General features: G+C 44.7%; 1 protein-coding gene across 1 annotated transcript; it reads left to right on the top strand.

Moving 5' to 3' along the window:
* The first annotated feature begins 7,102 nt into the window (after positions 1-7,102).
* On the top strand, positions 7,103-22,637 carry Zfp28 (ZFP28 zinc finger protein). The gene is made up of 7 exons (XM_059281952.1): positions 7,103-7,604; positions 8,175-8,266; positions 15,367-15,493; positions 15,659-15,754; positions 16,581-16,732; positions 17,981-18,095; positions 19,420-22,637. Exons 1-7 carry the CDS (start codon positions 7,397-7,399, stop codon positions 21,114-21,116), a joined length of 2,487 nt encoding a protein of 828 aa, XP_059137935.1. The 5' UTR covers positions 7,103-7,396; the 3' UTR covers positions 21,117-22,637.
* The last annotated feature ends 1,175 nt before the right edge of the window (positions 22,638-23,812 follow it).

The raw sequence follows: 23,812 nt of genomic DNA, 5'->3' as shown, positions 1-23,812 counted from the left end.
GCATATGTGCCCAGGCCATTGGCAGCAGTCCATTTAAAGAAGTGGTGGGAGCAGGGAGCTCAGTTTGACAGGAGAAATGCTTCTAAGTTCTTACTCTTGGCACCAGCTTGAGCTGTTTGTGGTAGAAGGTGTCAAGGGTGACTGACCTATGCTTCTAGCATGGGAAAGTTAAAACTAATTAAATATATACCAAGAGAACATAAAATTACAGGACTTCACTACACTGACTCATGGGGGTGCTTAGAAAATGTGTTAGACCAGAAATACTATTTCCAAACTATGAACTCTGGAATTTGAAATATGGCTTAGGTGATCATAACAATTTAGAAACTGGAAGTGTCTTCAGGTGGATGACAATTAGCATATGTAGTATGTTTAAAGTTTAATAATATAGAAACGTTTTAATGATTCTAAGGTTATCTTTCCTTATGTGCAAAGAAATTAAATATGGTCTGTTATGTAGAGTCTGTTTTGGGAAGTGCCTAGAACTTTGAATAAGATTGGAATAAAAGATTAGAGTTTGTTTGGGAAAACATATGCAAGTGTATATATAGTCAAGGGAAAAAAAAGAAACTTTTTAAAATTTATTTATTAAATTTAATTTTACGTATCAGTCACAGATTCCCTTGTTCTCCCCTATCCTGCGCCCCCCCCCATTGCCTTCCCCTCAGCCCACCCCCCATTCCCACCTCCTCCAGGGCAAAGACTCCCCTGAGGATTGAGTTCAACCTGGTAGATTCAGTCCAGGCAGGTCCAGCCCCCTCCTCCCAGGCTGAGCCAAGTGACCCTGTATAAGCCCCAGGTTCTAAACAGCCAACTCATGCACTGAGGACAGGACCCGGTCCCACTGTCTGGATGCCTCCCAAGCAGATCAAGCTAATCAACTGTCTTATTTATCCAGAGGGCCTGATCCAGTTGGGGGCTCCTCAGCTATTGGTTCATAGTTCATGTGTTTCCATTCCTTTGGCTGTTTGTCCCTGTGCTTTTTCCAACCTTGGTCTCAACAATTCTCGCTCATACAAACCCTCCTCTTTCTCGCCAGTTGGACTCCTGGAGCTCCACCTGGGGCCTGGCCGTGGATCTAAAAAGAAACATTTTAGTGTTTATTATTAAGCCTTTGACAGATCAATCTTGCTAAAACAGTGAGCTCCAGGTTCATTATGAAATCCTATCTCAAAATATAAGGTGGAACGTGATAGACTCCCAATGTCGACTTACACCCTTCACACGTGCACACCTGGGCAATCACACCCATAGACGTGCACATATGAATATACATACAAATAAATAACTAAAATAAATTTTAAAAGTGGGGTTGTGGCTGGGTTTGGTGGCACATATATCTATTTCCAGCAGCCTAGAGGTAGAGGCGGGTGGATCTCTGAGATCAGCCTGGTCTACAGAGTTCTAGGGTAGCCAGGGTCACACAGTGAGACCTTGTATAAAAACAACAACAAAAGGGCTGGAGAGATGGCTCAGTGGTTAAGAGCACTGACTGCTCTTCCAGAGGTCCTGAGTTCAATTACAGCAACCACATGGTGGCTCGCACCCATCTGTAATGAGAGCTAGCGCCCTCTTCTGGCCTGCAGGTGTATATGCAGACAGAACACTGTATACATAATAAATAAATAAATCTTTTAAAAAAAAAGATAACAGACAAGAAGATGAGTACATACTGTAGAAAGGAAAAGAGGGGGCCCTGTTCCACTGTAATTGTCCCAGAGGGGTTTTTTGCCAACCCCATCTCATTGTAAGTTCTGTTGGACAGTATGCCCGTCTTTCCTTTTTTTTTTGAGACAAGGTTTCTCAGTGTAGTTTTGGTGCCTATCCTGGAGCTCACTTTGTAAACTGGGCTGGCGCCTTTCCTTTTTTTGTCATTAAGTCCATTCTCCCCATCCCACCCTGCATACGATATTTCAGTTTACGTCTGCAGATGTTTTTCCTAGAAGCTTTTGCCAATTGGTGTCCGAAATGACAACAAAGATTGAAGACTGAGAGGAAACCAGGGTATTTTTTTTTCTTACTCTTTCTGCTTTGGGTGCTGCTGCTGCTAGTGGTACCTCTCTTCCAAATCCCTTCCCAAACTCTGAATTCTTTAGGCTCCGGCTTCTATCAGGGCAGCCCCTGGGAGTTTAGCTCTTGTAGAGGTCCTGGCTCTTGGATCATGGTAATAATTCTGGGGTTGTAAGTCAGCAGTTCTCAACCTGCAGGTTGCAACCCCTTTGGGGGTTGAGTGACCCTTTCACAGGGATTGCATATCAGATATTACATTATGATTCATAACTAGCAAAATTACAGGTATGAAGTAGCAACAGAAATAATTTTATGGCCGGGCGGTGGTGGCGCACGCCTTTAATCCCAGCACTTGGGAGGCAGAGCCAGGTGGATCTCTGTGAGTTCGAGGTCAGCCTGGGCTACCAAGTGAGTCCCAGGAAAGGCGCAAAGCTACACAGAGAAACCCTGTCTCGAAAAACCAAAAAAAAAAAAAAAAAAAAGAAATAATTTTATGGCTGGGGGTCACCACAACATGAAGAACTGTATTGAAGGGTCACAGCATTAGGAAGGTTGAGAACCACTGCTCTTAAGTCTACAGGGTTGACTAATTTTTATTTAGCTTGTTAACCATGTTAAGTTACATAAATTGATTTTTGAATGTTGAACTAGTGTTGCATTCCTGAATGAACCCCAGGTGGTCTTGAAGTATCCAAATTGAGCATCCTTAATGTGAACATTTGGAATCTAAAATGCTCCAAAGTCTGAAGCTTTCTGGGTGCTTATATGACATCACAAGTGGTCATGTAACAAGTTATAATAAAAAAATAGGAAAACTAAAAAATTGTTATCAAATTACTCTTGCCAGCCGCAAGAATATATTGTAGAGATTCAGCTGTGTATTAAAGCTGAACTTTGACCGGCCAAGGGTCTGTCAAAGGGCAAGCCATTTATTATGGAATATTTGGTGTTATCCAGTTTTTAATATTTCAGCTGTTTTCTGCTATGAGATTCTTGTGTGCCCAAATACTATAGACCATTTGGCAAACATCTAAGCTTCCCAGACCTGTTGAACATCTAGGTAACTAACTCCCCCACTGAGCCTAGGAGACAAGCAGGCTATTAAGATGCACAGCTTTGTTTCTTGTGCAAATGAAGCTCAGACTAGGGTCGTGGCAGAGAGACTGACTGAGGACAACAGGGCTTTTTGCATAACCAGGTGCAGTAAAGACTGGAGCAGAATTCCACAGGCAGACACGGAACTCTGGCCAGAGAGGAGAGAAAGAGTGAAGGGTAAGGCAGGAATAGAGGACACAGAACCATGTGTCCAGAGAGAGAAGAGGAAGACAGAAGTTCTGTAGAGGGTAAAGCAGATCTTGGGTAGAGTTTTCTGAGAGCTAGGAGTAAGGAGCTAGGAAGGCGAGAGGGAGGATGAAGGGACAGAGGACACAGATCAGGTCAAAAGCACAGGAGCCTCCTGAAACTATGAGGACAGGAAAACTGGGCACAGAGAGGAGCTGTGTGAGGACAGGGCTGAAACTGTGTAGATAGAATTGACCTGGAAGAATAAAGTGAATGAACTAAAGAACTCAGTGTGCTTAGATTAATTTGATATCCCTCAGATTAGTATCCTTGGCCACTTGTAGCATCTGTTCTAGACCCTAATAAAAATCTCCTCAAGGCAGGCACTTGGGGGGAATTCGTTAAATTCCTGGGGTTAGGGAGATGGCTCAGAGGTCAAGAGCTGCTTTTGCAGAGGACTTGGATTTGATTCCCATCACCCACGTAGCAGCTCACAACTGTCTAAGTCCAGTAACAGGGGATCTGATGCTCTTTTCTTACCTCCATGGGCACTGTATGTACCCAGTGCACATGAAATACATGAAAGCAAAACACTCATGCACATAAAATAAAAATCAATCTCTCAGGTGACAATGCTGCAAGATTGTTTTTGTTAAAATTAGTATAAAATTACCTCCAGGTTATGTGAGGTGCTTTTGAAGCATAAATGGACTTTATATTTAGACTTTGGATTCATCCCTAAAATATTTCATTATGGTATGCACATAATCCCAAATTAGAAAAATTTCTAACAAAAATAATCTAACACTATTGGTCTGAAACATTTTGGATAATGAATATTCTGTTTGCCAGGCAGTGGTGACACACACCTTTAAACTCTACACTTAGGAGGCAGAGCAGGTAGATTTCTGAGTTCGAGGACAGCCAGGGCTACCCAGAGAAACCCTGTCTCAAAAAACAAAACAAAACCAAAAACAAATGAAGAGTATTTTCTTACTCTATCTTAAATACATTACTTGGTTCTATTAGGTAATGTAAGTGAAGGATTATCACATCTATGTTCATGAGGGATACTACTTTGTAATTTCCCAAGGCACATGGCTATTCCAATGATCCATTTCTTAAGCAAGTTTGGTGATTTGTGAGTTCTTTTAAGATATAGGTTTGTTTTGTCTACCTATCAATGGGAATGACATTGCCCACAGTGTTTGATCATTTATCTCTTAATGGGACTGATGATGTAGCTCAGTGGTAGCACATTTGCCTAGCTTATATCAGGCCCTGGAATTCAACCCTAGGACAAAACCAAAAATGAACAAACTAAAACAGTGAACACTTTGCCAGACTCCATAACAAAAACATCTCAAAACAAAAAATAAAACAAAACAAAAAAATGCCTCTGAGAAAAGTATTGATGTCTTCATTTTATTAATATGTTCCTGTTTCCTTTTTAAAAAAATTAGACTGAGACTCACTATGTAGTCTTGGCTGGCCTGGAACTTGCTACATAGACCAGGCTGGTCTTGAGCTCACAGAGATCTGCCTGCTTCTGCTTTCTGAGTGTTATTAAAGACATGTGCCCCTACATCTGCCCTTTCCCTTTTTGTTTCGTGGGCAGTTTGGATCTATCTATCTATCTATCTATCTATCTATCTATCTATCTATCATCTATCTGTCTATGCATTGGTTTTATTTATTTTTTCAAAGCTTTTTGTTTCATTGATTTTTCTTAATATTCTGTTTGGAATTTCACTGATTCTCCTCTCCCTCTGTCTCTATGTGTGTCTATATGTGTGTGTATATGTCTGTTTGCCCCTTGCTTCCTCTTTCCAGCCCTATTCTTTATCCAGTTTTTATTTTTAAGATGGAAGCTTAGTTTTGAGCTTCCTTTTTTTTTCTGATCTCTTCATTGAATACTCTTGTTTTTATTTTGTTTTGCTTTTTTCTGAAAAAAAAAAAATCTCTTTAGTTGCCAGGCACAAGTCTGGACATGTACTTCCATTTTCATTTAGTTCTAAAATTTGATTTTCAGAATTCAAAAAAAAAATCTACTTGGCTATTTATTCAAGTTAGAGGATACTTTTATATGTATCATCTAGTCCTGTTGTTCAGAAAGGTTTACTTTTAATTATGTGTGCCTCTGTGTGGGTATGTGCTCATGTGTGCAGATGTCCTTGGAGGCCAGAAGAGGGCGTTGGATCCCCTGGAGCTGGAGTTACATGTGACTGTAAGCTCCTAATTGAACTCAGGTCTTTTGCAAAAACAGTATGCATTCTTAAACACTGAGCCATCTCTCCAGCCCATTGATTCTTTTTTTTTTCTTTCAAAATATTTTTTATATTTTTCTCAAAATGTGCTTTTTGATTTGATTCAATAGTTGGGGTAGTGCTAATTCTCAAATATTTTGGAGGTTTGTAAATCCCTTTATATTAGTGTTGTACATTCTGTTTGCTACCTGATAAGCAAGAATATGATATCCTTACTTTGTGCTGTCAGTCCCTTTGCCTGGAAACAGAACCATTATACTATAATTCCTTATTGATGGATTCAAAATTAGTGTGTACTCTGCTAGCATGGAAGTATGACAACAGACGCTGAAGAGACAAGAAGCAGTCAGTTTCTATCAGTTATTTAGCTGTTGGTCTGTCTGACTCTGGAACAGCCTTTTCTGTGACACTGAATTGTGTCAACCTTATTTATTCTGCGCATGTGTCTCAAGGCTTCCTTGGATTGCTCTAGTCAGGAGGTCTTTTTAATTCAATTATTGAGATCATGAGTCCTTTGGAAAAGGAGACCAATCTAGAGGCAGGAAATGGGACTGGTGGTGGGTGCAATTATAGCAAATAGTGAGAAGAGGTCACTAGAGCTATGACACTAGGCAGCACTCTCTTAGATGATTGAATGACAAAAACGAACACCCCACAGCCCTAAAAGCGACCTTCTCAAGGCTCGGGGAACATCATACAAGAGGGAGCAGAAAGAATGTAAGAGTCTGAGAGTAGCGATGAGTGCTGTGGAATGCTTCTGGACACGTCATGACTGTTGTGCTCATGAGCTCACAAGAACTGTAATTACCTGCACAAGATCGGGCCAATCAATATTCCAGCATGGACAGAAGGGCTTACCCCTCCACACCTAGCTGAGGAGCTATTGGCAAATGAAGGCAGCTGGGAGAGAGGGAGTCATTTTTCTTTGGGGATGTGCCCGTCCCCCAACCAGATTGCCCATGCTCAAGTGGATGATCATCCACCCATGTGCATGCAGGGAGCACTAACTGGATTCAGTTGGTTATATTTAAAAACAAACAAACAAAAAACATGAATGTGGAAGTATTGGGGTGTCTGATGTGGGTGGTTGGGAGAGGAGAAGAGTTGGATATATGAAACTGACAAAGAATAAACATTTTAAAGGTTCATCCCAGAAAAAAATCTAGGAAAAGACTGCAGATCTAGGACCTAGGACCTGGCTGTGCATGTAGAGGGGTCTTTAGAACACCATGTATTAGAGTTGAGGGGGGTCTGGGGAGAATGGAAGGAGGTGACCGCAGCAACTAAATCCCAAACTGACAAGCACCTCCAACCAAAAACCACTGTGGATTTGTCAAGGCCTGCATTAGCCCCGCCCAATTCACAACATCTCCCAACTCCCCTCAGTCAAATCAACCTCAAACAACGCTCCGGTCGCCCTGCCACCGCGCACGTACGCTCCGACTGCCACCTCAACTCCCAGAGACCTCTAGGGAACTGTTTTGTATCTCGCGCGATCCGTGTTTCGGGCAGGGAACAGTGGTTCACAGTCGTGGTCTTCTCAGCATCCTGGGGCAGGACAGACTGAGTTTGGCTTGGCGCGACTGAGTTCCCGTCTGGGAACTACATTTCCCAGCGGGCATTGGGCGCAAGCAAAGTCCACTTCCGGCGCGTTCGGGCTGAACTGCCAAGGGTCGGAACCTTCAGGGCCGGGTTAGGCAGGGAGAGGGCGTGGCTGGCCAGGGCGTGGCGGGCGTGGCCTGCAGGGTGCGGGTGTGTCCGGGGGTGTGTCCGTGAGTCTCGGCCTTGGAGGGCGTCTGCGGCCTGCCCGGGAGAGCTTGTGCCCCTCGTGTGGCATGCGGGAGGTGGCGAGTGGGGGGCCGCGAGAGCCCCGGGCCCTCCTGGGGCGCGGCACCCTCTGCACAAAGCCCAGGGCTGGGGGAGGTCCCGCGGTGGGAACTACAGCCGCTCGTGGGCGTCCCGCCCGGGGAAGGCCGCGCTCCAAGAGTGGCCCGGCCTCCCAGGGCGGGCATGGAGCGGTGACCTCGGGGCCTGCGCACAAAGGTGAGTGGCTTGTGTCCCGGCTGAGTGGACAAAGATGAATCTGTTCGGTGTGTGAAGGGAGGGTAAGGTCCTAAGGTTCTCGAGGCCTTGTTGCTGGAGATGGTGTCTCTGGGCTCTGAGTGTGATTGATGTTAGACGGCAATCAATCCTTGAAAGCTCAACTTTGAGCCAGAGCAGTCCAGCAGAAGTGTAGCGGGGGACGTGAACGTCTCCGGGGTCACCTTAGTTTAGACTTGTCTCCATGCCCATGCTTCAAGAGATGAAACTCTCAGAGGAGGCTGGAGAGATGGCTCATGGTGGCTCACAACCGTCCCTAAGTCCAGTTGCAAGGGATATAATCCCCTCTTCTGAACTTCATGGGCACAAGACCCGCACGTGGTGCACGTATATACATGCAGGCAACACATAAACTTTTAAAAAAGAGACAACCAAACTCCTCATCCTAGCCTCTCCCTACTCTGGCACAGGGTAATAACGGGATCTCATCTCATCTTTTCAAAATGGTCTGACCATGCTCGTGTACGGTGTAGTCTTGTGTAGACTTGGTGTCTAGTCCTTCCTTTTCCCCAGCTCTGCTTTCCAGAGATACCAACTTCCTCCAGGAGATCAACCGCAAACAGGAAGCTGCCTCTCCAGGGACTAAACTGAAAGCCAAGTGTCAGGTGAGTCACATTTTCTCTCTGCTCCCTGAAATAGTCTTGCCTTTTCAACACTTAATGATTTTTATTTTCTCTGAAAAGTTTTCAGTTTAAGAGACCTGTCCTGGGTGCTGTTTCCTCATACTCTGGTGAGTGATGGGCTACAGGGAAAGCTTCAAACTGATCAGGGCCCTTCCTCCTCCTTCCTTTTCATCGAAACTGTTCTTTCTTGGTGGAAGAAATGATATATCCCCTTTGTTGTTCCACTTGTCTCAGAAGGACTTTGTTTGTTGACAAGGTCTATCTACATAGTCCTGATTGCCTTAGAACTCACTATGTAGACCAGGCTGGCCTTGAACTACTGAGATCTGTGTGCCTCTCTCCTGAGTGCTGGGATGAAAGGTGTATGCCCTCAAGCCCTACTTCAGAAGGATTCTTACATTCAGAAATGCAGCAAACTTTCTACCTGATTTCTTTGAGAAACATATTATGGCTAAGCCCCACTTAGGGGATTGAGTCAAGGGCTCAGTGGGTAAGAGCACTTGCTCTGTCAGTATGATCACCTGAGTTTGAATCCTCAGTACCAGGGTCAGAAGGCAAGTGTGTTCCTGTAGACCTCAGCATTTCCAGGCAGAGGCATATACATTCTAGAGCTCTCTGGCCCAGCAGCCTGGACAAAAAGGTGAACTTCTAATTTAGTGAGAAACCCTGTCTCAACGCAGTAAAGGAGGCTGCTCAGCATGCTGGTCGTGGCAGGGGCACAGGAACTGTATACTCATGGGCACATACACCCCCCCACACACACAATTTTTAACTGAGCTGGTGAAATGGTTCAGTGAGTAAAGGTACTTACTGCCCAGCTGGACAACCTGTGTTTAATCCCAGGGAGCCACATGTAGAAAAGAGAAAAATGACTCCTGAAAGTTGTCTTATGACATTAACATGTGTGCTTGTATACACCCACACACAATAAATGCAATAATAGTTTTTTTAGAAATAACTTTAAATTTAAAAACATCTCTTGATCTCTAAGAATCACAACCTGTTGACAGAAAGTCAAGAAAGCATGCGGGAATCCAGATTCCCTAACGTGGATCTGGGACGTCTTGTCTATTTCCTTTGATTTTGAGATAGGGTCTCCCTATGTAGCCATGGCTGACCAGGGGCTCGCTATGTAGACGGCCTTGAACTCATGGAGATCTGCTTGTCTCTGCCTCCTGAATGCTGGGATTAAAGGTATACACCGCCACACCAGGCCTTCATCCTCATCTCTTCCTCTGGGCCTCATGCCTCTGAGCTTCTGTGACCTCTGCTTCTACTCCTTTCTCTTCTGAGGGCCAGAGAGTGCTCTGCATGTCAGCTCTTGCTGTGTCAGCTCTCTGCTCAGAACTTTCCAAGGTGTCCCTGAAGAGAGACCCCATCCCTAAAGTAACGGGAAGCTGTCTGAGATGTGGTTCCTTGGTATCGCCGACATCTGCCCTTCACCTTCATTCTCTTTGTTTCTGGAAAGTTGCCTTCTCCTTTCACAATCATACCCTTTAAAATCTCAAATCTTGGGGTAGGTCAGTGGGGGACCAGAGTTTGGATCTCAACACATAAACCCGCTATGTGAGCGCATGCACACACACACACACACACACACACACACACACACACACATGTGCACACACACACATGCACACGTGCGCACGAGCACACACACACACACACACACACACACACACACGTGAGGGGGAGAGGAGAGACAGAGAGACAGAGAGACAGAGAGAGAGAGAGAGAGAGAAAGAGAGAGAAAGAATGTAAAAGAATAAAAGGGAGGAGGGAGGGAGCCAGGTGTGGTGGCATGCTCTGTTGTCTCAAGTACTCAGGATACTGCCATATGTCATCCCAGCAGTGTTTTGAGCCCAGAAGTTTGGGATGAGCCAAGGCATCAGGGCAAGATTTTGTTTCAGAAAGGGAAAGTCAAAACCAATTATTGCCAGTTATAAGAAAACATCTGACTGCTTTTCTCTCCTTTGGGAGTCACCAAAGTCTCCTTGATGGTGACAAGGCAGTCACAAATGCTAGGGAGAATAGATATGCGTGCAATAGGACTCAGACATGACTGGACAACATATTTGTTACATTGGCCCACTTAGAAAAAGTGATTTCTAGCTGGGCAGTGGTGGTGCATGCCTTTAATCCCAGCACTCGGGAGGCAGAGCCAGGCGAAACTCTGTGAGTTCGAGGCCAGCCTGGGCTACCAAGTGAGTCCCGGGAAAGACACAAAGCTACACAGAGAAACCCTGTCTCAAAAAACCAAAAAAAAAAAAAAAGTGATTTCTAAAACAATTTTTTTGGGGAAGGAGTTTTGTAATCTGAAGATTTTCCTTTTTTATTTCTGTTTAAAAACTATAAAATTGTGGTGGCACATGCCTTTTATTTCCAGCACTGGGGAGGCAGAGGCAGGTGGATCTCTGAGTTCATGGCCAGCCTGGTCTACAGAGCAAATTCCAGGACAGCCAGGGCTACCCAGAGAAACCCTGTCTTGAAAAACCAAAACCAAAATGACACCCAAAAACCCTATAAAACCATTCTATTGTGGTGCCACTTAATGTAAACTGCATTGCTGTATACACAATGTGGTCTTTCGTATTCCACTAAATAGGCATCATTTTCAAAAATTTCTAAGAACATACAGATTAAAAAAAATAGAAAGATGGATGACTTGGTTTGTTTAGTAAAGCATATATGAAAAGTATTTGAAAATCTGAAGAAAAGAAAAAAAAAGATGAGTGCAAGACAGAGCATCCAGAATCACGAAGTTGTAACTCTAGGCCTTGGCCCTGTAAAAAGCCTGTGGAAGATTATGTGAGAATGTAAGGGTTCCTATACAAATAGTCAGTGTTTTGCTTCCTTTCACTATTTTGAAAGAGAGTATCTTTTACTTACTCTTTGCCAATTTTGTGTGTGTGAACAATGTATGTTGATCATCGGCACCACGACTCCTCCCTCCCCCAACCCCTAACCCCCCCCCCTTCATATCATTTTCTTTTTCTGTGAATAACACACTGAATCGGTTAGTGCTGGCTGCTGCCTGCCCTTGTTGATTTGATCTTGTTCAGGTGACCACAGCTCAGTAGCTCATGAGTGTAACAGCCTTGTCATATCCAGAAGGCAGAGTGGTAGGCAGACTCTTCTGTTCCACCTGCCACTTCCCAAATAACCACACAGAGACTCATTATTAATTATAAATGATCGGCTAATAGCTCAGGCTTGTTACTAGCTAACTTTTACATTTTAAATTAACTCATATTTCTTATCTATGCTCTCCCACATATCGGTACTTCTTTTAGCATGGCACATTCATCTTGCTTCTCTCCGCATCTCCTCATGACTCCTGAGACTCCTCCCTTCTTCCCAGCATTCCTCTGCCCCCAAAATCCTGCCTAGCTATCGACATGTCAGCTCTTCATTAACCAATGAGAGTGATACATATTCATATTGTATAAAAAGATTGTTCCACAGCACAGCATGTCACAGCACTCCTCCCTATCTTCTAGTTTTTCCATAATGTCCCCTGAGCCTTTGGGGTATGGGATGATCAAGGTGTCCCATTCTGGGCTGAGCACTTGACATTCACTTATTCTCGGTACTTAGACCAGTTATGTGTCTTTGTATTAACTGCTGCCCACTAATTCTGTCTTTGGACACTATTTGAAATACTGTGTCTGCATTGAAATGTTTGGCTATTAGTACAGTTGAAGGTTTCTACTGCCAAATCTTGCTGAGTTTTGAGAATTAAAGGTATTTAGCTTCTGGTCAACTCAGGACACTAGTGTTGATCCTTCGTAGTGAGATGCCTACCAAAAAGCAGTCAGTGCTCTTTGTGGCAGGATTAGGCAGAAAGTTGAGAGCTGAGCAGCATTTGTTTGAGGCTAAATGCTCAGGCAGGCGTGCTAGGTCATGTTTTGCTCAAGCTCACAGAACAGTTCTCAGCTCTGCAAGTGTGGCCAGATGACAAAGACTGCATAGGTTCTTTCCGTCTGCAGCCTCGGGAACCCCATCGGGAGTTTACTAACAGCTCTAGAGACAGCTCAGCCGGGAGAGCGTTTGCAGGGCAAGGGTGAGGACCTGAGTTCAGTCCACACCTAGTTTCTTTTTTTAAGTAGAACATGAATGAGGAAGAGATACACAGCATTGCCGCGGCCTACACACACACACACACACACACACAGTCACACACACACACACAGTCACACCCACATACACAGATAATCACTTAAAAACTATTTCATTGCTGGGCGTTGGTAGCACATGTCTTTAATCCCAGCAGTTGGGAGGCAGAGCCAGGCGGATCTCTGTGAGTTCAAGGTCAGCCTGGTCTACAGAGCGAGATCTAGGACAGGCACCAAAACTACACAGAGAAATCCTGTCTTGAAAAATCAAAACAAACAAACAAACAAACAAAAAAACCATTTCATCTTGTCTTTCTTTTTTTTTTTTTTTTTTTTTGGTTTTTCGAGACAGGGTTTCTCTGTGTAGCTTTGCGCCTTTCCTGGAACTCACTTGGTAGCCCAGGCTGGCCTCGAACTCACAGAGATCCGCCTGGCTCTGCCTCCCAAGTGCTGGGATTAAAGGCGTGCGCCACCACCGCCCGGCTCATCTTGTCTTTCTATGATTGAGTTAAAGTGCCTTCAGGGTTTGGCAGCAGGCTAACGTTATGATGGAGTCTTCTTCACAGGCTCTGACTTGTGGGAACTTAGGTTTCTATCACACAGACCGTCCAGCAGAGGGGCTCAGGTGTTGTTCAGCTTGTGACTGGTTGAGTGAGGACTTAGGTTTGGAGCAGTGAGGGATACTCAGATTGGAAGGCTGACAAGATAGCTTTAGCCATCCTTCTTCCATCTTTCATTTTGAGAGAGGATGTGTGTGTGTGTGTGTGTGTGTGTGTGTGTGTGTGTGTGTGTGTGTGTGTGTTTAATGTCACCATGCAGTGCGGTGGTCAGAGGACAACTTGCAGGTTCTCTCTTTTCACCATGTAGATTCCAGAGATCAAACTCAAATTGTCAGGCTTGGCAGCTTTACCCACTGAGCCATCTTGCCAGGCAGCCCACAGTTTGAAAAGACCAAATCTGAAACTCCCTGGATATTACTTCCAACTAGGATCCTCATCTTTGAGAGGAATCTCCATCATTGTTTTAGAGTGTATCCTTCCCTACACTTATGGTACATTTCTCCCTGTACATGTGGACCTGAAAGAAAAACAAGGTAACTCTGTGGTGTGTTTGCATCATACCGTCTGTGCTGGATGGTTTTATGTCAACTTGACATGAGCTAACGTCATGTGAGGGGAGGGAGCCTCAGTTAAGAAAATGCCTCCATGAGACAGAGTTGAAGGGCATTTTCTTAGTCAGTGATTGATGAGGGAGGGCCAAGCCTATTGTGGGTGGTGCCAGTGGTCCTGGGTTCTATAGGAAAGCAGGTTGAGTAAGCCATGGGAAGCAAGCCAGTAAGTTTGAGTTCCTATCCTGACTTTCTTCAGTGATGGACTACAATGTAGATGCACAAGCCAAATAAAACCTTTCCTCCACAAGGTACTTTGGTCATGGGGTTTCATCACAGCAATAGTAACCCTAACTAAGACACCACCTTGTTCTTCTGATTCTACAACTTGCGTTTTGAGACACAATATTTCCTTAATATCTTCCATGTCATTGTATTGTGACTCTTCTCCTCTCTTCTCCCCTCCCCTCCCTTTTCCTCCCCTCCCCTCCTCTCCTCTCCCATCCCATTCCAAATTTTATATTTTGAGACATGGTCTCACACAGTCCAGGCGGGTCTTGAACTTGATATTTAGTTGGAGATGGCCTTCAATTCCTGGTATTCCTGCCTCCTTCTCTGTAGTGCTGGAAATCAGCGTGTGCTACCATGGCCAATAGCCTGCATCTCTCTGTCTCTCTGTCTTTGTATATTCCACACTAGCCTCAAACTTGGAGCCCTTTAGTTTCTGCCTCCCAACTGCTGGCATTACAGGCCTGCATCACCATGTCAGCACCTAAAGGCATTATATTAATTTTAAAACTTGATAGTGGTTTTCATTCTTATCACACATTTTTTTTTTTTTAGAAAAAAAATGTAGGTCATGTTTTAGTGTTAATGAAGTTGCAGTGAAAACGATAGGTAATAACAACTCTTAGGTCCCAGCTGGGGGATCGACTGTTTGGATCTTTTGAGAATCCTCTCTTGGTTTCTTTCCTGGTCTTTGTGCTGTTCCAGGCCATACATGTGTCACAAGGTGGAGACAGGCTCTAAGAACCTCTGGTACTCAGGACAACTTGACTTTCATTATGTATTGTTAGAAATTGATCACAGATATTTTATGTGAATACATGCCTGTGCTGGCTAGTTTTTGTTTTTGTTTTTGTTTTGTTTTTTTTTTTTTTGGTTTTTCGAGACAGGGTTTCTCTGTGTAGCTTTGCGCCTTTTCCTGGAACTCACTTGGTAGCCCAGGCTGGCCTCGAACTCACAGAGATCCGCCTGGCTCTGCCTCCCAAGTGCTGGGATTAAAGGCGTGTGCCACCACCGCCCGGCATGTGCTGGCTAGTTTTATGTCAGCTTGACACAAGCTATATCATCTGAGAGGATGGATCCTCAATAGATGTCACCATAAAATGGGGCTGTGGGCAGGCCTATAGGGCAATTTCTTAATGATCGACAGAGGGAGGGCCCAGTTCATTATGGGTGGGGCCACCCCGGGCTAGTGGTCCAGAGTTCTATAAGAAAGCAGACGGAGCAGCCATGAGAAATAAGCCAGTAAGCAGCACCCCTCCATGGCCTCTGCATCAGCTCCTGCCTCCAGGATCCTGCCCTGTTTGAGTTCCTGTCCTGACTTCCTTCAGAGATGAACAGCAATGCTGAAGTGTAAGCCTAACGAACCCTTCCCTCCCCACTTGCTTGTGGTCATGGTGTTTCCTCACAGCAATAGAAACCCTGACAAAGACAGTGTCCAGATGCTTTTCCTTCCTAAAGGACTAGGGTGAGGACTTGAGCACAAGGTGGGAGGTCACAGTTCATCTAAGAACCCTGTGGTCACCTGTGTTCATCGACACTGGCTGAGCAACAATGCATTTTTGTCATTTCAGGGCGTGGTGACGTTTGGGGATGTGGCTGTTGTTTTCTCCCAGGAGGAGTGGGAATGGCTCAGCTCGGAGCAGAGGAGTCTGTACTGGAAGGTGATGCTGGACAACTACCGGAACCTGGCCTCCCTGGGTGAGGGAGTCCGGATCCTGCCCCCGCCTCTTCCCGTCCGTGCCTGTGGCCCTGCAGTCCTTCACTCATTCTCCCCTGATCCCTGCAGCGCCTGGGTCTGTCCAGCCATTCTAGCATGACCACCTCCTGTTTTCTTTCTTTTTTCTGTTTTTCTCGTGGATCTAGGACTTTGTGCTTCTAAACCAGATATGATCGCCTTGTTGGAACAAGGAGAAGATCCCTGGGTGATGAAAAGAAAGAGGACAAGAGTCCGGTGCCCGGGTGAGCGTGAGGAAGTGGGGCAGTGTGGCTGCTGCTGGCCTTCTTTCCCGCTCCTTCCCGCAGACACTATGACCTCTTAGGCATGGCTTTGCCATCCTCATGCTCCCTCTCTGCTCTCCAGCACGGCTCCATCCCCTGACAGATAATTGACTTCTCTCTGTATCCCTTCTTTGCCTTTCAGTCTTAGGAACTCATACTTTAAAAAAAAAATATGTATACATATGTATTTATGTGTGTGTACATGCATATGTTTAGGTGAACACACCTGTGTGTGTGTGTTTGTATGTAGGCCAGGGGTCAGAGGTCTTCCTCCATCACTCTGTCTTTTCGTTTTAATAATTTTGTGTATGTGAGTGTTTTGCCTGTGTTTCTGTCTGGACACTGCAGCACACGCATGCCTGGTGCCTGCAAAGAGGACAGTAGCTCTCCTGGAACCACAGTTAGAGTTGTGAGCCACATTCAAGTGCTGGGAATTGAACCCTGGTCCTCTGGAAGGGCAGCAAGTGATCTTAACAGCTGAGCCACCTCTCCAGCTCCATTGACTTCATTTATTAGTATTTTTAAAGATTTATTTATTTATTATGTATACAGTGCTCTGTCTGCGTGTACCCCTGCAGGCCAGAAGAGGACACCAGATCTCATTACAGATGGTTGTGAGCCACCATGTGGTTGCTGGGAATTGAACTCATTTTTTATTTTTAAAAATTATTTTGTGTGTATGGGTATTTTGCCTGCATGTATTATCTGTGCATCATACCTGTGCCCCCCCCCAACCTCCCACAAACAACAAATAATAAGGGCTGTTTGCTTTGTTACTATCTTTTAGACTTAAAGGCTGTGCAGAAGTTCCCTCCAAAGGACTTACGTGAAGGAAAGTTTTCCCAGGCCATGGTAAAAAAACAGCTCCTGCACTGTAGACCCAAGTGCTCTGTGTTAGGGGGAAACTGGGATGGCAATGCTGTGTTCCAGACACTGAGGGTAAGTGCGGGTAAACTTCAGGCAGCCCTTTATGATTCCTTAGACAGTGGGGAAATGCTCATGTGCATACATTCTTGCGCACACGCGCATGTGCACAAATAGAGAGGGTGGAGGGATGAGTCCCAAACAAGCTCTTCAGGTGACTGAAGTGTGATTTAGAGTGAGCATCTGAGAACTCTGGGCAGGGTCTTAGTAGTTCCTCCTGTTCCCCCTGCTGGGAGAATTCCTCCCTGAGAAGATGAGAATATCCTCCCTCCTCATAAGGAACTGATGACCAAATGTCTCAGTTAGGTTTCTAGTGCTGTGATAAAACACCATGACCAGAAGCAGCTTGGGGAGGAAAGGATTATTTCATATAGCATCTTATAGTCCATCATCCACGGAAGTCAGGGCAGAAACTCAAGCAGGGCAAGGAAGCTGGAGGCAGGAGCTGATGCAGAGGCCATGGGGAGTGCTGCATACTGGCTTGCTTTCCATGGCTTATTCAGCCTGTCTTTATATCTTGAACCATGGGTCCAGAGGTGGCACCACTCATAATGGTCTGGGCCTTCCCGCATCAATCACTGATTAAGAAAATACCCTGCAGGATTGCCTATAGGCCAGTCTGGTGGGAATATTTCCTTAATTGAAGTTCTGTCTTTATCAGCTTGACCTAAAATTAACCAGCACACCAAAGTACAGTTTCACCAAAGTTCACCCAGGAGAACTAATGTGTGTATTGGAGTTACTTCCAGAGCATGGGTCAGGAGATGCTGGGAGGACTGTGGGTGACCCCAGAGTGGCCACACTGGAAAGTCTTCACCCATCATGAGCAGTGGCTTCTCCATAGTGGCATAGATGGACTCCCACCCCATCCCATGTGCAGTTAGGGCAGAACTGCATTCAGATGTCTGGGAGGAGTGACTGAGTCTCAAGTGAGGGTCCTGTGACTCTCTCAGCTCCTCTAAGAGAATCATCAACCCATAGGCTGCCCTGCTGCTCTCTTGCAAGGAGGTCTGGTTGATCTGATGAAGAAGGCAGCTGTTTTTCTCCAACGACCTCACCCTGACATCTTATTTAATTCCACACACACACACACACACACACACACACACACACACACACACACACACGAAGGCAGTTCACAATAGAACCCCTATAGCTCAGCACTCGTGACACATATTGTCAGAGTGTGCTGTTTCCAGTGTGTGGACACATTCTACCCTACTCTGGTCACCCAGGTTCAGGAGTGTGTTTGTACCTTTTCAGGGCTTGAAGACCATCCCAGATATGGCTAGAGACAGCTCCCCGCAGCTTGTGTCAGCTCCCAAGAGTTTCTGTAAGGATGTGACATGGGAGACCTGTGAGGACCTGGGGTCCTTAGGTAAGGCCTTCTCTCTCCCGGATCTGAATCTGTCTTCAGGAGCCCTTGCTTTTTGGTTTTTGTTTCTTTGGAATTTACTTTCAAGTGTGTGTGTGGTGCGGCCAGTGGAGGTCAGAAGAGGACATTAGATCCCCTGGAGCTGTAGTTGGAGGTGATGTGCACCGCCTGATAGGAGCCCTGGAAACCAGACTCAGTCCTCTGCAAAAGTGCTGTCTTGGAGAGATACCCCCACCCCCTTCTTTCTAATTCTTCCTATAGTAACAGTTCTTTTCTCTCAGTCAGGAAGCAGCTCACTCCATTTCAGAGTGACAAGAGCATAAGCAAGCACTGTCAGGACGCTGTGTTTCTAAAACAGGTTTTGTCTCTTTACTGGGGCAAGGGAAGGAGCCCTCTATGGTGCAGAGAGCTGGCACCCGGCTTGTTCTCAGGCGAGTGTGAGGATGGTGTGGTGACGTCACTGTAGCTTTGGTCAGGATGCAAATCCTCACCACCACACACTGAAAACTGTGCCAAGTCTTGCAAGTCTGGAGAGAAAAATCACACTCTTAGATTTCAGAATGACTCTTCTTCCTTTTCACCTTTTTTTTTCTTTCTTTCTTTTTTTTTTTTCCAGAGCTGAGGACTGAACCCAGGGCCTTGCGCTTGCTAGGCAGGTGCTCTACCACTGAGCTAAATCCCCAACCCCCTTTTCACCTTTTTTTTTTTTCTTTTTTTTTTTTTTTTGGTTTTTTTTCGAGACAGGGTTTCTCTGTGTAGCTTTGCGCCTTTCCTGGAACTCACTTGGTAGCCCAGGCTAGCCTCGAACTCACAGAGATCCGCCTGGCTCTGCCTCCCAAGTGCTGGGATTAAAGGCGTGCGCCACCACCGCCTGGCTCACCTTTTTTTAACAACTTATTTCCCTGTAGTTTTCTTTTTTCCTTATCTAGTTGGGTGCTTGTCTGCCTCTCAGTTTCTTGGGCATCTTTAAAGGTTAAATGACCCAGTTGTTTTATTTTGCGTATCAGCTGGACATCAGCAGATGACTGGAGAAAGGGGAAGCTTTGTATGTGTGTGTCTGTGTCTGTGTGTGTGTGCCCGCACACACATGTGTAAACCATTGAAGAATCCCCCTAATGGAGTAGATGAGACATGATGTGGATAACTTGTATGAAGTAAAGTTTGAAATTTTTGACTCAGGTATTGCAGAGAAACAAGGATGTCATTCCTAGTGACTCCTTTGTGCCAGCAGGAAGGGTAGACAGAGGTCATAGTGCAAGGAGACAAGCAGAAGATCGCTTCCTCTTGATACATAATAAAGGAGATCACGTTTCCTCATCTGTTTCAGGCCAGCAGTCTATACATGAGGCCCAGGATTTGTTTCCAAGGCAGGACTCAAATGCCGAAAGGGTGACAGACAGAACTTCCAGCACTGAACTTGAGTGCTCCACCTTCAGAGAAAATTGGGATTCTGAGTGTGTGTTTGAAAGGAATGGTCAGGACACACTGTTTGAGCAAGAGACGGTTACTCAGAACAAAGCCTTCTCAGAGGGGAGAGATTGTGTGTATATCAAATCTGGAAGATGGTTTCATTTGAACAGTTCAGAGGAGAGAAGTCATAATTGTGATTCAGGTAAAAGTTTTCCCCCAAATTCAGTGGTCATAAAAGAAACAGGAATCTATGCAGGCAAAAAACTTTTCAAATGTAATGAATGTAAGAAAACTTTCACCCAGAGCTCATCCCTTACGGTTCACCAGAGAATTCATACCGGAGAGAAACCCTATAAATGTGATGAGTGTGGGAAAGCTTTCAGTGATGGCTCCTCTTTCGCACGACACCAGAGGTGCCACACAGGCAAGAAGCCGTATGAGTGCATCGAGTGTGGCAAAGCTTTCATACAGAACACCTCCCTTGTTCGTCACTGGAGATACTATCACACCGGGGAGAAACCCTTTGATTGCATCGATTGTGGTAAAGCCTTCAGTGATCACATAGGGCTCAATCAACATAGGAGAATTCACACTGGCGAGAAGCCTTACAAATGTGACGTGTGTCACAAATCCTTTCGATACGGCTCATCCCTCACTGTGCACCAAAGGATTCATACTGGAGAAAAACCGTATGAGTGTGATGTTTGCAGAAAAGCCTTCAGCCATCATGCGTCACTCACTCAGCATCAAAGAGTGCATTCTGGAGAAAAGCCTTTTAAATGTAAAGAATGTGGGAAAGCTTTCAGACAGAATATACACCTTGCTAGTCATTTGCGGATCCATACGGGGGAGAAGCCCTTCGAGTGTGGGGAATGTGGGAAATCCTTCAGCATCAGCTCACAGCTTGCCACTCATCAGAGAATTCACACAGGAGAGAAGCCTTATGAGTGTAAGGTTTGTAATAAAGCCTTTACGCAGAAGGCTCACCTTGCACAGCACCAGAAAACTCATACGGGAGAGAAGCCGTATGAGTGTAAGGAATGTGGCAAGGCCTTCAGCCAGACCACTCACCTCATTCAACATCAGAGGGTTCATACTGGAGAGAAGCCCTATAAATGTCTGGAGTGTGGGAAGGCCTTTGGGGATAACTCATCCTGTACTCAACATCAGAGACTCCACACCGGCCAGAGGCCTTATGAGTGTGTGGAATGTGGGAAGGCATTCAAGACCAAGTCATCCCTCATTTGCCATCGTAGATGTCACACTGGAGAGAAGCCTTACGAGTGCAGTGCGTGTGGCAAAGCCTTTAGCCACCGTCAGTCCCTTAGTGTACATCAGAGAATTCATTCTGGGAAGAAACCGTACGAGTGTAAGGAATGTAGGAAAACCTTCATCCAGATCGGACATCTTAACCAACATAAGAGAGTCCATACTGGAGAGAGAACGTATAACTGCAAGAAGGGCAGAAAGGCCTTCAGGCAGACTGCGCACTTTGCTCACCATCAACGAATTCATTCTGGAGAGGTGTCCACTCACTCTTTGCCTTCCACATCCAGTCCTGTGGACCTCTTCTCCAAATTTGTGTGGAATCCACCCTCCCTTTCATCATCATAATCTCAAAAGATTGCCGTCTCCACTACACTACTTTAACAGTTCACCTCTCTGTCCCTTTGTTCCCTTTTGTCCCTTACAGGTTTGTTCTTCATGTTTCAGTCAGGTTGGGTTATTTTTGGAGTGTAAATGAATTAATTTGCTCATCGAAACTTGTATTAATGCCTAAGGTGTGCTTAGTATAGTGCCTGATCTGTGCCAAGTATTCAGCAAACAAAATTGGGCTCTTTTAAAGGTTTATTTTTGAAAATGGTCATTTTATTTTAGTCAGCCCTGATAAGAATGATGCAATAGAACGAGGCTAGGAGAAACCAGATTTCAGAACAGAAAGGCAGTCTCTGAGTTCTTGATGAGGCTTGCTGCTTTTCCGTGACAACTTGGTGCTGAGCCATTGTATGGTGGGCTCCCCTGTAATCCTAGTGTTCATGAATTCAAGGCCAGCAGGGCAGCTTAGTGAGACCCTATCTCTAAATAAAAACAAAACAGTTGATCCCATACTGCTGAATTGTATCATGGCTTTGGATTTGAACTACATGAGTGTAAGTATGGTAATAGAACTTTCAGTGAGGCAACTCTGCTATATACATGGCAATAAAAGGATAGACAATGTAAGTGTGTAGGCCACCTGAAACAAATGAATCAGAACAATTGGAAAAGTGCAAGGTTTTATATACGTGTACTTAAAACTACCAACAAATTACTTAAGAATGAGAAAACTGAAGGATCTGATCTATTTAAAGTCACTGGTTTATGAATGCATTCTTGGTAAACATCCAAGTAGTAACTCTAGGGCAAACTGATCTACAGTGGAGCAGCAAACTGATTATTTTTGTATGGACCATAATCTAAATTTCTAAAAATGTGTTAAGTGCTTTTAAACATTGGTGATTATGTGGAAGTTACATTTTAGTATCTGTAGGTGAAGTTGTCTTGGCTTGCAGCCACACGGTCACTTACATATTGTTTGTGGTGCTTCCTTCTGTCTTCAGAGGGAAAGTTGTATCGTGATGAGGACCATTTGGCTCAGAGAGCTAAAGTAGAGTTTTGTTGAGCTACAGCAGTGATCGTTGCTTTGTCACAGAGGCAGAATTGATGGCTGTACTAGAGACTGTGGCCACGTTAAGCCACAGATATTTACAGCTGAGGAGGAGGAGGAGAAGGTACAAAAGTTCCTAACTTCATGGCAATAATAAACACTGATCAGAAAACCAAAAACAAACCCAAGAACACTGGGCCAGTGCGGTGGTCCAGCAGGTAAAGGCTCCTGTTGCCAATCCTGATGACTGAGTTTGATCCTTGGAACTCATGTGGTAGAAGGAGAAAACTCACTCATGCGAGTTGTCCTGAGTTCACACCTTCACACAAGTGCTGTCGCAGGCACACTCCAAACACAAACAATAGACACTTTAAAAATACAGCTTATGAAGCAGTTTATGAAGAGACGAAATTATTAAATGATATAAAACTCAATAAAAGAAATATATTTATAGAAAATATTAAAATGTTTATGAATTATCTTTCCAAAATGAGTACCATGAGTATATGTGACAACTTATTAAACAAGCATATAAAGTATTTTTTTTAAAGAATTGTTTATTATTTATTTATTTTGAGACAGGGTCTGCTTGTGAAGCTTTGGCCATCATGGAACTTGCTATGTAGACCAGGATGACTGAATTCATAGAGATCCACCTGCCTTTGCCTCCCAAGTATTAATGGTGTGCACCACCACACTTGGCTTTTTGTTTATTTGTGTGTGTGTGTGTGTGTGTGTGTGTGTGTGTGCCACATGTATTCTTAAATTTTCAAATATGCTAATCCAATCCAAAGATACAGGAGTTTGATACACGCTGAGGAACAACAGGAGGAAAATATTGAAAGTCTCGTTTTATTTTACTTTATATTGTTACTTTAAGAACAGAATACTTTGTACCCGAAGTGAAGACACTGCAGTTCCTAACATACAAGTCTCAAACCTCAGTCCAGGGGATTCAGACAGCCTTTGTTGGCACTGCATGGAGTGACAACATCCACAGAGAAGTGTACACCGTGTTCAGAACCGAGGTTGCAGTGGAACCATGTAATCCAACATGGGAGATTGCTGGCAAAAGACCTCAGGTTCATTACATGTTGGATTCCTCATTTGGAGTTGTGCATTCAGGAGCTTTTATTGTGTGCAGCCTTTCACAGTGTTTACATCCAGTGTAAGAATCTGGGATCAAGAGTTCACTGAGGCTTGTAGTGTGGACTGCTGGGAACAGCCCTGGCTGTGTCTGTGCCTCTAGGGGTCAGAGAAATTGGCTGTCATAGTTGCACACTGAAGGCATGCCACAAATGTTCAAGATGGCCTGTGTTTGCATGAAGGTAGTCCCTTTGGCAGCAAGAGAGTCCAGTAGCTACCAATTAGAGGCTCAAATTGCCTCATCCAGCGTCTTTGCCTGTTAACAAGAAAAAGAACACAAGGAGTGCTTTTAAGGATTTAAACCATTTTGCAATGATAGTAGTACTGACTTTTTTTTTTTTTTTTTTTTTTTTTTTTTTTTTTTTGAGACAGGGTCTCTACATTGCCCAGGCTTTCCTGGAACTCACTCTGTAGACCAGGCTGGCCTCCAACTCACAGAAATCCACCTGGTTCTGCCTTCCAAGTGCCGGTGTTAAAGGCTGTGCCACCATGCCCAGCTAGTGACTTTTAAATTTTA

The sequence above is a fragment of the Peromyscus eremicus genome, chromosome 1 (genome assembly GCF_949786415.1).
Source record: "Peromyscus eremicus chromosome 1, PerEre_H2_v1, whole genome shotgun sequence".
NCBI lineage: Eukaryota > Metazoa > Chordata > Mammalia > Rodentia > Cricetidae > Peromyscus > Peromyscus eremicus.
Note: the sequence above shows the minus strand (reverse complement) of the source record. Positions and strands in the feature narration are given on the sequence as shown.